Source organism: Leuciscus leuciscus (genome assembly GCF_965113295.1).
Source record: "Leuciscus leuciscus genome assembly, chromosome: 16".
Classification (NCBI taxonomy): domain Eukaryota; kingdom Metazoa; phylum Chordata; class Actinopteri; order Cypriniformes; family Leuciscidae; genus Leuciscus; species Leuciscus leuciscus.
Window position 1 is genome coordinate 28,956,020 of NC_138740.1, and position 14,159 is coordinate 28,970,178.

Here is a 14,159-nt window from a genome sequence, read left to right on the forward strand (position 1 = left end):
ACATTGAGGATTACATGGAGAATCAGTTTTCTTCAGTCACACAAAGTGGGTTAATAAAGCACAAGACTTTATACATCAGTACAGTGTAATACACTTGATATGTATATAAATATTTTTACCAATTAAAAAAATACATACCATTGCATTTCATTCAAGCACAAACATTGAAGCATTATGGTTTGGTTATTCTTACACGATGGTACATCAGATAAATAAAACAAAAATACACGAAAGTGCAAGTATGACTTTAAACAACAACAAAAAGATGGACCGTTACAGTAATGTAAAAATGTATAGCACCAATAAACATTTTATTACTGGAATTCTATGCTCTCAGCCTAAGGAAGAAAACAATTTAACATACATCTTGACTCAAAAGACGCTTTCTACATTGTTATTATATAGAAAGATTCACACAATGAACCTGCTATAGTAAACAAAAACGTTGGCTAAAAAAATTAAATGATAAATCCTGAGTTTGTTGTCATTTTGTCTCTTAAAACCAATTCAAGTACTAAGCAAATTCAGATATGAGCAGGTGATCATGACGTTTTAAATGGGATTTTATGGATATAAGAGATTATGATTAAGACTCTTACTGTGCCTCTCACAACCATCATCATACTGTAGATACTGATATTATTTAAGCTGAAAGCAATTAGATAATACAGAGGGTCAAATCAGATTCTACAACTAAAAAGCAAATTGTATGTATTATAACTAGATGAAAGTAAAAAAGATAAAAGAAGATTAAATCGACAATAGCCATATTACTGTAAATGCAGTAAAGCCTTCCTTATTGCCGTGTAAATTAAGGAAGAAGAGTAATGCATGAAGATAATAATAGCTTGAGGTCAGTTTATCGCATAATGACCACCTTGAGACAGGGCAAAATGAGACAAGATAAGAATTTGTCTATAAGACCACTGTTCTCATTCTCTGATGGATACGTAATACTAAAGAGAACTCTGTCTTAGTACTCACCAGAATGACCATGTCCAATAAATAAGCCTTTTAAGAGTAAAGTACAAAGCACAGCAAAGTCAAGAGGTCATCAGTTGTGAAAAGTAGACTAATACATGTCTTAAAAGATTTGTGAAAAAGTTTTCAGATTGGTGAAGGCGTGCGGAACGAGGATCCAGTGAGAGCAGGATCTCCAAACACATTGACGTAAGAAGATTTTAGGAACTGGACATAGTTCTGGAGGCTACGGTTTGTGCTGTCGGACTGCTCCAGTCTGTCCTTGACGTCCTGTAAACGGCTCTGGTATCTCCGTTCAGCCTGTAAGGAAGTTCATGGATGTTCATGGACAAAAATATTTGAAAGAAATTCACAAACGGGGAAATTTCACTGACCTCCTCTTTGGCTCGTTGTAACTGGTTCAGCTCAGTTTTTATTCGGCTCAGTTGAGTCTCTAGGTCGACAATTTTGGACTGAGTAACACGCTCTTTAGAGACTGCTCGCTCCCTGGTTTGGGTAACCTGACAATCAACAGGGAATACTCAATAAAACAAAGAAAAGCTTTGCAAGATGAAAACAGAGATGATTGAATCCATGAGTTCATGGCAGCTGGGGCCAGACCTGCCGACGAGCATCGTCCAGGGCCTCCTCCAGCTGTCGAGTCAGAATACTGCACTCCCGAGACTTCTCTTCCAGACGCACCTGGTTGCTGTGAATAGTCTCTTCACGTTTTGAAATCACCTGGATGAGGTCTCGATTTTGTGAGTTAGACTCCTCTAGCTTCCTGTTGACAACATGGGATAGAGCATGTTAAAGGGAAATTGAAAATTGTTTTATCATTTCCTCACCCTCATGTCGTTCAAATCCAAACCTGTATAACTTTCTTCTTTGGAGCATAAAAGAAGACTTTTTAAGAATGTTGGGAACCAAAAAAGATCAAAGAAGACTAAATCGACAATAGCCATATTACTGTAATTGCAGTAAAGCCTTCCTTATTGCCGTGTAAATTAAGGAAGAAGGGTTATGCATGAAGATAATTATAGCTTGAGGTCTGTTTATCGCACATTCTCAAACATTGGAACTAAAAAAAGTCATACAGTTTTTGAACGACATGAGTAAATGTTGACAGAACTATACCTTTAAGAGATTAAAAATACTTTAAAATAAATGACAGACAATTAATGAGGGATAAAAGGATGAAGCGACAGACCGTTCAAGGCCCTCTGCTTTGTGTTGAAGCTGCTTGTTTTCCTCCAGTAACAACATGTTCTTGTGTCTCAACATCTCTGCCAGACTTCCCTGTTGCTCCGCCTACACACAATCAACCAGAAAACATAACATTCTATCAATAAAAACATAATTTATGTACAAATGAAGGTCACTAAAAATACAATTCTTTTACAGATTCTTTTTGCTATTACTTAAAGGTATAGTGGAGGATTTTCTTTTTCCGGGTGGATCATCAAGACTATTGGTCCTCCTAATTGTCAATCATTCTGGTGATGTTTACGTAAGGCCGTTGTACGTGCTCGTCCCTAGGTAGTTTTCGTTTTCTGCGCATGCGCACTTTCAGGTGTATATGTGTGGTGAGCTACGGTTTCAGCCATTCATTGAAGCTCGCCGTTCTCACCGGGTTTTTTCAAAATGTCTGAGGGTCGCAAGAGAAAAAGTGTCTACGAATTGTATGACAAGAAGAGAAAGGCCTCTGAAGAAAGAAACAAGACCAGAGTGTTTTTGGGAGAATATTTCACACGCTGGCGTGCGCTAAAAGCACAGGTTGGGCTTCCCACTGATGCCTCAGTTGCGAAGTTTCTACTCGACAGGTCAAATTTGGCATGCTATTTGGAGAAATCCATTTAAAATCACTGCTAGTAAAAGTTAATGTAAGCTATGATTAGCGATGCTAGCCGTCTCTCGTGCACACGTTTAATAGGCGTTCCCTCTTGGGAGTGTTGCGCATGTGCATTTTTTCAAAAAGTGGAGAGGGTGGTTCTTTTCTAAAATTCGGGAAAATCCTCCACTATACCTTTAATTTTTTTATTGCAAAAATAACACCAAAATTAAACAATATTCTACCCTCTCGAAGGAACTAATTTTGCCCTACTTATGCTAGTCAAGGTTTCTTGCAACATAAACTTCATAATTTAGCTATACACAATAATTTTCCACCCTTTTCCTTTACACTGACCCTTTAGAATCAAATGGGCTCTTCCTGCTACTGTACTTAGTACTTATGTATGTAAATTTTACAGCGTCTGTGAGGAATGACTAACCTATTTGCATATGAAATGAGAAATAACAGCCCTGCCAAGTTGCTGAATTCTGAATAGCCATTGATATGGTAAATGTAAGCAGTCACATGCGTTGGTGAGGAAAGCTACTTTTAAAAGTCATGCGTGACAATATTGTGTTACTCCCTAAAAAGTAACTAATTGCTAGTTATTTTATACAATATAATGTATTGTTATTTTTGCACTTCTTTATCTCACCTTGCTGAGGCTCACTCTCTTCCAGGCCTTGCAGGGGTTTGCCAGTGTTTAACGCAGCAATGCATTTAACAACATAGCCTTTTTGTTTTAAAAACACATTTAAAATATTATTATATTCTGACACTTAGAATATTTTCAGTCCGTTAGAGTTATGCATGCCATTCAAAAGATCTCTTTTTAAAAGATTACTGTTTATATTATCTACTGTACAATTCTTTTTATTGAAAGTTATGTGTTGTTACTTTTGTACTTCTGTTACCACACACGCATGAGTGTGCATGTCTAACTGACAACGTCATGGCAAAGATAGAGAATATTAATTAAATTCAGTAGTTTAAAACTGAAAAGTAAAATGGATTAAAAAAAAAAACCTCAAATATTAATGTGTAAATTAAAAGTAATGAGTTACTTTACACGTTACATCTCATAGTAGTGTTGTCGATACTTTTCAAACTTTTGTAGCTTTTTTTATTAAGACGTTTTTGTTGCACCACCAACAATTTTTGGTGCAATTTTTTTCTGAAATAACTGGCCGTGTTTTTAATATTTAATGCAAACTAGTTTCTAGGACTTAAGCCGAACAACACACCTTGATGCGTAGCTCTGCGAGGGAGGTGCTGAGCTCTGCGTTTCTTCTCTCTTGCAAGCGTTCTTTCTCGTGAGCTTCCTGCAGCTGGAGTTCGGCATGTCTCAGAGCTTCAGGAAGTGGCTCCAGTTCCGCCAGACGACCGTGAAGCTGCTTCCTGACCTGCTGGATCTCCTGGTCTAGCTCGTCTCTTACAGTCTGAGCTTCACTTTCAGCCACCTGCAGGCGTGCAGAGTACTCGTCTGCTTCGGCACGGGTCTTCTGAACCTATCAATTCAAAGAAAGAGAGCAGAGTTTATAGATGGACACACACACACACACACACACAAAAAAAAAAAAAAAACTACACATGCACAGAGTGGTAAGAATTAAACAACTGATTTATCTGAAGATATTTACAATTTAATAGAAAGGTTTTCAATTTTAATATGTTTGAAAATGTACTTTATTCTTGTGATGACAAAGCTGAATTTTCAGTTGCATTACTCCAATCATAAGGGTCACATGATCCTTCAGAAATCATTCTAATATGATAATTTAGTGTTACATTATTATTATAATTTAATATTTTTGTGGAAACCAAAATGATGATTAGAAAGTTCAAAAGAAAAGCATTTATTTGAAATAGAAATCTACTGTCACTTCTGATCAATTTAATGCGTCCTTGTTGAATAAAAGTATTAATTTCTTTATTTTCCTTTTTTAACTCTTATCTCAAACTTTTTGAATGAAAGTTTACCATGGTTTCCACAAAACTAAGCATTCAACATTTTTTTCAACATTAAATAATAAGAAGAAATGTTTTCTGAGCAAACAAGCATATTAGAATGATTTCTGAAGGATCATGTGACACTGAAGACTGGAGTAATGATGCTGAAAATTCAGCTTTGCCATCACAGGAATAAATTACATTTTAAAATATATTAAAATAGAAAACAGTTCATTAAAACAGTAATATTTCACAAAATTAACGTTTTTACTGCATTTTTTTAATCAAATAAATGCAGCCTTAGTAAGCATAAGAGATTTCTTTCTAAAACATAAAACAAAACTTATTTTTTCCAAACTTTTAACTGGTAATGTAGTACCTGAAATTCGTAATCTTAATCAATGAGTTTGTTAGAATTTGAGGATCACACCTGGGCTTTATAGCTGTCCACCAAGCTCTCATACTGTTTCACGGAAACTTTGACCTGCTGGACCTCAGACTGGGACAATGACAACTTCTCTTCCAAGGCAGACGAAGTGGCCTGCACAAGCACAGCAATTCAGCTTTCATCTGTACTCATTTGTCATAAAGGCACGAGGACAACTGAGAGATTGAGTAAAATGGCAATCAACTGAAAAAAGAACAATTTGGAGATTTGTACAGTATGGCTGCAAATGGACAAACCTTAAGGCTCTGGTTCTCCAGGCGTATAGTAGTGCTCTCGTTATTGAGCTCATGAAGGCGATCTAAGAGTCCTTCTCTCTCAGTTCGGGCTTTCTCTTCCTGCCCATGCAACTGTTCCGTCAGGTCTGTAATACGGCTAAAAGACACAAGAATGGTTTGCATGGCTTTCTGGGAGGCTTTTTACATCCGTTTACAATTATTCAGAATTAGGATTTGTATAATCATACAAGGGACACAAATCCCTGCTGACCTGTTTAACAATGCGAACTCCATCTCTAGCTGTCCTTTATCCTTCATCTCTTTTGCGTGGCGACTGCTCCAGTTCTCTGCAGCCGACACAGCATCTGACAACTGTGCTTCCTGTAAAAAAAAAGATTAATTATTTTATATTTGTATATTATACAAGACAAAATCTACACTAGCATTCAAAAGTTTGGAGTCAGTGAGATTTTATTATATTTTTGAAAGAAGTCTCTTTTGCTCACCAAGGATGCATTTATTTGATCAAAAATTGAGAAATATTATTACAATTTAATATAACTATTTTAATATATTATAGTTTATTCCTGTGATGGCAAAGCTGCATTTTCAGCATCATTACTCCAGTCTCACATGATCCTTCAGAAATAATTCTAATATGCTGATTTGCAAAAAAATAAATAAAATAAATAAATTGTATTGCCAATGTTGAAAACAGTTGTGCTGCTTAATATTTTTGTGGAAACCGTAATACATGTTTTTCAGGATTTTTTTTATTAATAGAAAGTTCAAAAGAACTGAATTTATTTGAAATAAAATATTTGATACCATTATAAATTTAATGCACACTTGCAAAAAAAAAAATCTTACCGACCCCAAACTTTTGGCCAGTAGTGTACATTGTAAACCTTCCATTTCCAGAATGACAAATTAACCAGAAGTGATGTCAGATGCAATTTTTTCAGCAGCATACTACTGTTTGAAACATTTATCATAGCAAACTGTAATTTTAAAAACCTGTAAGCAGTATACACATTGAGCTCATTCCACTCACTATCTCCATGAGCTGGGCGCTGAGCTGTCCAACAGTTTCTTCACTGCGCTGGGCCCGTTGTTTCTGAGCCCGCGTGGCTTTCTTCAGTGACTCTTTATCAGCCTCTGCTTGCTGCCTGAGGTCTCGCAACTGATTCTGCAGGTGATCTACCTCCCCCTGCTGCTGGCTGATGGATCGCTCTAGATTCTGAACCAAATGGATTTTACATATTATTTACATTTTATTATACATGAAGACAATATTTGAATGAATTATATAGACAGTATCTGAAATCGTCTAGACATGTCTTGTAGAATAAACACTATAAAATAAGATAGTGGTAGATGTTGCTTGAATACTAATGATGCTGTATGCATTACCCTGATCTGAACATTAAGGCGGTTATTCTCTCCCTCTTTATTGCGCAGTTGACCCTGCAGATGGGCTCGGGTGGACTCCAAGACTTTGGACAGTTCACTGGTGGTCTTTGCACTCTCCTGTTACAATGGAAAATGATAAGGGCTGAAATAAATGACAGTCCGATGTCTAAAACATTCTAAAAAATATTGTTTACTAGGGCTGCACGACATTGAATAAAAACATATATTTAAATATATTTAAAAACTGAAAACAAACATGCATGGTTCACATTCTTTTTGTGAGAAGAAAGCATCACTACAACTTCTGAAATTGAACAGCAGTGTTTTACTGTAGCTGTGTAATTTTAACATCAGTGTAAACCAGGGGCTTTAGGATTTTGGGTAGGCCTACATTAGATTTATTTAATAACAGAAATTGAATAATAAAATTGGAAAATTAAAATTATACATTTTTTTATTAATTAAATACACTGATTCTTATTAAAGCTACAAAAATTAAGAGCTGTGAGTGAATTCCTATTTGTCTTTTGCTGTTTTATTAAGATTAAGCACACAGAGTGAAGACGGTTTATTAGGCTGCTGTCACTTTAAGAGCTGCACGGATCCAATATTCTGTTACAAGCACGCTTTCTTTCTCAACCGTTTAGTCCACTTAAGACATAACTGACTGTGTTTATGTGAATACTCATCAAGACGGGCATTTTGACATAATTTTGTGTGTATTTGGCCATATAAGCTGCGGAAAGGACATGTATGTAACAGTCATGTGTCCAGTTTACTCTCTGCGATCCAAAACTTGGACTTTTTGTTATCTATTTGGGTATTAAATTCAAGCAGTTATCGCAAGCCGTTGCGATGTGCATTTTGATATATCGTGCAGCCCTATAGTTTACCTTTTCGCTCTCTAACAATGAAGTGAGCTGGTCAACCTCTCTCTCTTTGTCTTGAAGCTTTACAAGAATACGCTGGAAGACAGAAATGAGTTCAGCGCTAAAACTAAGAAATCCAAAATAGCGCAGCATACTTTATGCAAACGCAACACAAACCGAATTGTCTTCTTCCACATCAGAAAGTCTTTTTAGAAGCTCGTCTTTCTGCTCCAAGAGTCTTAGTGAGTCCATCTGTTACAAAACAAGTAGGAAAAAAAGTTATTAATCTTTACGGTTTTTAGTACAGTGAAATCTAATTGTCTAATATTAATATACTTTGAATTTATTGGTTAGAGGCAAAGCAGTACCTCTCGACTATGTTGTTCTCTCAGAAGATGTCTGAGGGCTCTGTTAGTGATCTCAAAAGTCTCCAGTTTCTGAAGCGAGAGTTCTTTCTGTCGGGCCAAGAGTGTTGAGTCTGATCCTGACATCTTTTTCTCCTGTACAAATATATAAAAAATATTTTTAAAGCATATCTGATATTGTACATGATACCGTACAACATGTTTCAAAGTGGTTTCAAAGTTCTGTAGAGAAAAATCCACCCAGAACTGTTCTGAAAGGTGTATTTTGCTCACACTCACACTCCTGGACATATGGCTGACCGTTTCACGGAGAGCCGACACCTGCTTGGCGGCTGCACTGCTGTCCATCTCTGCTTCCAGCAGCTTTCTGAGTAGAACATCTTTGTCTAGCTGCATACTGTCCCTCTCTAGTCTAGACCAGAAGAAATGGTTCAAATTCTATTAGAAATTTAGTTATATGTAATAAAATGTTTTAACGTCAATGTTTTCATCATACCTCCCAAAATCATTCTCCACTAGCATCTTCCCCATGGACTCCCGTAGGCGGGAGTTCTCCTGCTCTGTGGCCTCCAGCTCCCGGGCGACCTCTGCGAGCTCCTCCTCCTGCTCAGCAATGACACGCTGTGATGCGCTCAACCTCTCTGACTGACGCTCTAGCAGCTGCTCCTTCTTACGAAGCTCAACCTGCAAACACAAACATCACCATTTGCTTTTATTTGTTCACATGTGTAACAAATTAAAGGTGGGGTAGGTAATTTTCAGAGAGGCTAGCAATAGCGAGCTAGCTTTGAAAGCAAAAGATCCCACCCTCCCTTCAGTGCGCTCTCTAAAACCACGCCTCCTCAAACACATGAACGCGTACAGCAGGGAGCAAACAAAAGCGTCACGAGAGATGCCGTTAAAACTACCTCATGTCTCAGCACATAACATTACAATAATAATGAACAAAACACTTAAAGAGCACTGACCTGTACCACCTGACTGCTGCACATTCATTTCGGCGTTGATAGTGTTGCCATTGAAATGCATAAATTCAAGTCACAAACACCTCAGAGTATAACGTCACGGGTTTCCATCTCTTCCAAATTACAGTTGTTATGACGTGAACGCAGCATAAGGTCATTGTTTTGGTTCAGGAGGAATTTTTTTGGTTGCGGTGCTCAGTGACTGACGTTAGTCTAACTCTGCATAACATAAAACGCGCTTATGATGTGTGATGTCTGTGCAAGCAGGGTGCGTGGAGGTATAGAAATACCTTAAACACTTAACTTAGTGATTGCTCTCAAGATGTGAAGAGATTTTCAACCAGCATAACAAAAAAAAAAATAATCTGGAACAAATCACCTACCCTGCCTTTAACTGTTAGTATTAATCAATTATGTACATAATTGCCATAATGTACATAACTGACTTTCCTGTAGCTCAAACAGTAGAGCGTTGGCGCTTGCAATGCCAAGGTCATGAGTTCGATCCCCAGGGAAAGCAAGAAGAACTGATAAGAATGTAAATGTGTACCTTAAAATGCAATGTAAGTCGCTTTGGATAAAAGCGTCTGCCAAATGCGTAAATGTAAATGTACAAGTTTGGGGTAAGAGGACAAGAAATTAATACTTCTATTCAGCAAGGGCGTATTAAATTGATAAAAAAGTGAAAGACACTTATAATGTTACTAGACATGTGCCGGTATTCGGTAATGCGATAAATCGCGGTAATGAATATGCACGATATTGTTATCGCGGGCACTTTAAAATACCGTGAAAAATAATAGATCCGAATTTAGATTTTTAGAACGCGCATTATAGCTTATTTTCCATCAACCGCTTAAACAAGCACTGCCTATGCTGCGCGAAACACGTGCGCACTCTGATGTAAACAATCGCCACGTGTATAAGCATGCGGCCGGTGCGCACTTCTAGTCTAATGTAAACAGTCCTCACATGGAGAAGCAGCATGGCGGAAGGAGGAACGCCGCCGCCTACAGTCTATGGCCGCCGCCGATCTATCCCGCTTCTAAAAGCAGAGCTGCCAACTCGACGCATTCAGCGCGAGACTCCTCACACGCTCACGCCACACATCCGTTTTCTCACGCAGAGAAAAATCGCGGAGCAAAGAGGACACGAAGACCGTCAAACAAGACAGAGCAGGTTACTTTTGATATGAAACAGGAGAACAATTGTGTCACAGAACGTTACATTTAAACTATTTAATGACCAGCAGCATGTTAGATGACTAAAACATAAAGAGGAGTATTTTGCTGAATATGTTCACTGCACTTTTTTACATATTTATTATATTTTTACTTGTGTCATTACATAATTGTTATTATAATGAAAACCACATTATATTTGATTTAATTAGTTATTTGTAACCTTTAATAATACCAGCTGATAGGGCTCTATATGGTTACATAGCATTATGTGAGATATTTTTTTTCATGAGAAAAAATAACATGTGGGCTATCTACTGTAGCCTTCCTAATATTTATCCAAAATAAGTCAATATTGAATCAAGATTTAAATCAAATCCCAAGTATTGAATTGAAATCGTTAAATTTGTGTTAAGCAATACAAACAGTAGCCTACCAGTCATTGTACCATGTAATCATTGTAACATGATGTTGTCACTAAACTTAATAAAATTCAGTTTAGTTACCAAATGTTTTGACAATCACAATTACACCTTGTGATGCAAGTTTTATTTAATTTTTTACATCCCCCCCCAAATCCATCTGTTTCTCATGTGCAATTAAAATATCGTGATAATACCGTATACCGTGATAAAAGATCACTCAATTAATCGCAGCATGAAAATGTGATACCGGCACATGCCTAAATGTTACAAAAGATTTGTATTTTAAATAAATTCACTTCTTTTGAACTTTCTATTCACCAAAATATCTGGAAAAAAGTATCACAGTTTCCACAAAAATAACAGAATAACAACATAAAATGTATCTTGACTTGAGCACCAAAGCATATTAGAATGATTTCTGAAGGATCATGTGACACTGAAGACTGAAGGAATGATCCTGAAAATTCAGCTTTGCTATCACAGGAATAAAAATATATATATATATTACAATAGAAAACAGTTATTTTAAATTGTAATAATATTTCAAAATAGTATGGTATTTACTGTATTTCTGAACAAATAAATGCAGCCATGGCTGGCGTTAGAAACTTCTTTCAAAAACATTAAAAATCTTACCAACCCCCAAACTGTACAGTAGTACAGGTAATAGTGTGTTTATAAATGAATGAATATTTACCAGTATATAAAGTAAAATATTTCTCCCTAAAAGAAAAGAATGACAGATACATTATCCATTTCTCCAATCTCTCTTTTCTCACCTCATTTTTCAGAGAGCTGACCTCTGTCATCAGGCTGTCGATCTTCCTCTCGTACTGATTGATGCGTCCATGGAGTGCCTCTTCCTCATCAGTGGAGAGATCTTCTATTCGGAGAGGAGACTGGGAGCGTTCAGGTTCCTGAGGAGGCGTTATCTCCAGACGATGAGTCTGTCCCTAAAACATACATAAACATTAAAACATCAGAAATAACAGAAAATGGTTTTCTTCCGTAAAAGAAAATTACACTCACCGCAGTGTGAAAGATTGTAATTGAATTGAGCACAAGCACAAATGGGAATTTATCTGTAATATTTGACTGACCTCCCACTTATATGAGGTCTCTCTTGTTGAGGCCTTGCCAGGTGGGATCCACGGGACCCTCGTCTTTACCTTAGCAGTAGGATGCAAGCCACTTTTTGTCTTAACCTGGAAGATAAAAGACATACAAGTCTCATGGAACTTTGAAATGAAATGAAAGTGAAGCTGCACAACTTTTCAAGAGTATTTTAAGGATGGGTTTCAATGCACATGCTACAAGATGATGCTATACCTGGGCTGTCTTGGTAGGGCTGCATTTTGTGCTCTTCTTCACATGCACGTGCACAGGTGTGGTCTCGTTCACATGCACGTGCAGAGGTGGGGAGGAGGAGCTTGTTCTCGTTGCTTTTTTCTGCATAAAAAAGATAATAATAAGGCAACATACAATCCTGCACATCAGGTCAACTATCCATTTGCATGAAAAGCACTGTTATAATTATTAATATACATGCCATTTGATCATATATTATTTAAGTGGCTGCACATTGCACTCTTAAAAAATGCATGAAATATAAATTAAAAAACGTGCGTGTGTGTGTATATATATATATGAAGAGTTCAGATGCAAAAGCCTCTAAGTGCCATCTGAAATTTTCCTTCTAGAATTATCATTTTTATAAAGCTTGTATATTTAAGTTAAGTAATTTCACTTAAATGACAATTAATAGGTAATTTGCATTGCCATTTAAGTGAAATTATTGAACTTAAATATATGAGCTTGATAAAAATGATCATTCTAGAAGAAAATTTCAGATGGCACTTAGAGGCTTTTGCATCTGAACTCTTCATATATATATATATACACACACACACATATAAATAAAATATTCATCAGGTCTTTGTTTATGGATTGGGAACACATGGCTAAAGTATAATTTGACTGGTCACACATCTTCAGGTCATGTTTCAGAGTTCAGTACTCAAGACTATCAGAGGTAAACCGAGACTACCCCAACAGACACTCTTACAATCATGACTGACATCTGGCTTAATGTAAAGGTAACAACAAATTCAAGATATGCAAATGTATGTAACTGTTACATAACCATATAACGTTAGCACCATCAATGGATTCAGAAGTGAATGAACGCCAAAGAGAACACTGAGTTACAAGCTGCTAGGAAGCAGAAGATAGCTTTCACACAACATATAAACAAAGACTGCGAAACAGAAATGAAGTAGAAATCATGAATAAAACAGAGAAGCTGCAAATGCAGCTGGAGAATTGTCCATACACCAAGAGAAGTATAGTTTGAAGATATCTACAATACATAGTCGTTAAAGCATGAAGTGAAACGTATTTATTTGCAAACCATCTTACCATGCGAAATTACAAACATTCAAACGACGATATGGGTCAAATGTACATAAAAATGGTTGCGAACTACTTGAGTTTTCTTGTCATCCCAGAGTCTCCAAACCATTTTCCGGTGGGTAATCGGTTTTTCATTTGATTGGCTGATTCAAAATGTTTCGTTGCCGGTGCGTGATCGTGATTGGAGACAATCGCCTGACCTTGCTCAACGTTATGGTAGTACGCTGTCTATAGCAACGGTGTCCCTAGAAACCAAGCCTAACAAAGGCCCAAGCTACAGTTGTTGTCAAGGTAGAATGAAAAGGATAGCAATATCATTCCCGTGATAATCTTTGCCGACCAGACAACAAACATGGCTTGAAAGTGCTATCTCTTATTTGGTTTCAGTGTCCGTTAATAAACCGACGCTAGAGAGCTTACAACTGCAGCAAAATGAGAAAACGAGAAGTAGCCTAATGTCTGTGAAGAGATGGCTTTCAAAATAAAAGCATTGAAAATAGAAAGGGGAATTAATTATATATTTATTATTTATTTTATTTTAATATGTAAAATGAAAGCTGATTGATATTGTGTAAAGGAATAGATGAATAAATAAAATAACAAAAGCAATTAATTTTAAAGTCAAATTTAAAATTTACTGTAAAATATCTCAAACTGTTAAAAAAGATTTAGGTATCGTTCAGTGTTGTGGTTTTTCTTTTGACTATATAATGTTTTCCACAATATAAATAATGCATATTTCACCTTTGGCATGGACATAATCAAGGCTTGCTGCAGAATTTGATTATTGTGGAGAAGATTGTTTCAAAATAAAAGTCATTTAAAGAGCAAAGACGAAATCCTGAAACACAAGATCGTGATAGCGAGCGACAATCTTTTTTTATTTTTTTTATTTGACATTTATCTTTCAAAGTTTCATAAAAGCTGAAAAATGCAAAAATCTGTTTTTGTTAACACAACCAAAAACAACAACAGCAACGTTGGCATTTGCCATTCTTACATAATACGCAAATTTTAAATAAAACCATAATATTTTAACACAATAAAACAAAAGACTGAATGTATAAATAATAATAAACTATAAAAGTAATATTTTAGCACATGCCTCAGTATTAATTTATT

At 36.4% G+C, this 14,159-nt stretch overlaps 1 protein-coding gene across 3 annotated transcripts; it reads right to left on the bottom strand.

The window, feature by feature from the left end:
- Positions 1 to 46: 46 nt before the first annotated feature.
- Positions 47 to 13,476, bottom strand: odf2a (outer dense fiber of sperm tails 2a). 3 transcript variants are annotated; one of them, XM_082140233.1, is made up of 19 exons: positions 13,044 to 13,476; positions 11,955 to 12,074; positions 11,726 to 11,830; positions 11,405 to 11,578; positions 8,551 to 8,738; positions 8,355 to 8,466; positions 8,058 to 8,189; positions 7,867 to 7,941; positions 7,714 to 7,785; positions 6,821 to 6,937; positions 6,462 to 6,647; positions 5,679 to 5,788; positions 5,429 to 5,564; positions 5,175 to 5,285; positions 4,039 to 4,302; positions 2,171 to 2,271; positions 1,582 to 1,744; positions 1,356 to 1,481; positions 47 to 1,281 (listed from the first exon to the last, which is right to left on the bottom strand). In XM_082140233.1, the coding sequence occupies exons 1-19, from the start codon at positions 13,044 to 13,046 to the stop codon at positions 1,108 to 1,110; spliced, it is 2,469 nt and encodes an 822-aa protein (XP_081996359.1). In that variant the 5' UTR covers positions 13,047 to 13,476; the 3' UTR covers positions 47 to 1,107. The 3 variants fall into 3 exon arrangements, with proteins under 3 accessions (XP_081996359.1, XP_081996358.1, XP_081996357.1); XM_082140232.1 differs by having other exon boundaries at positions 8,334 to 8,466; XM_082140231.1 differs by having other exon boundaries at positions 8,328 to 8,466.
- Positions 13,477 to 14,159: the final 683 nt, after the last annotated feature.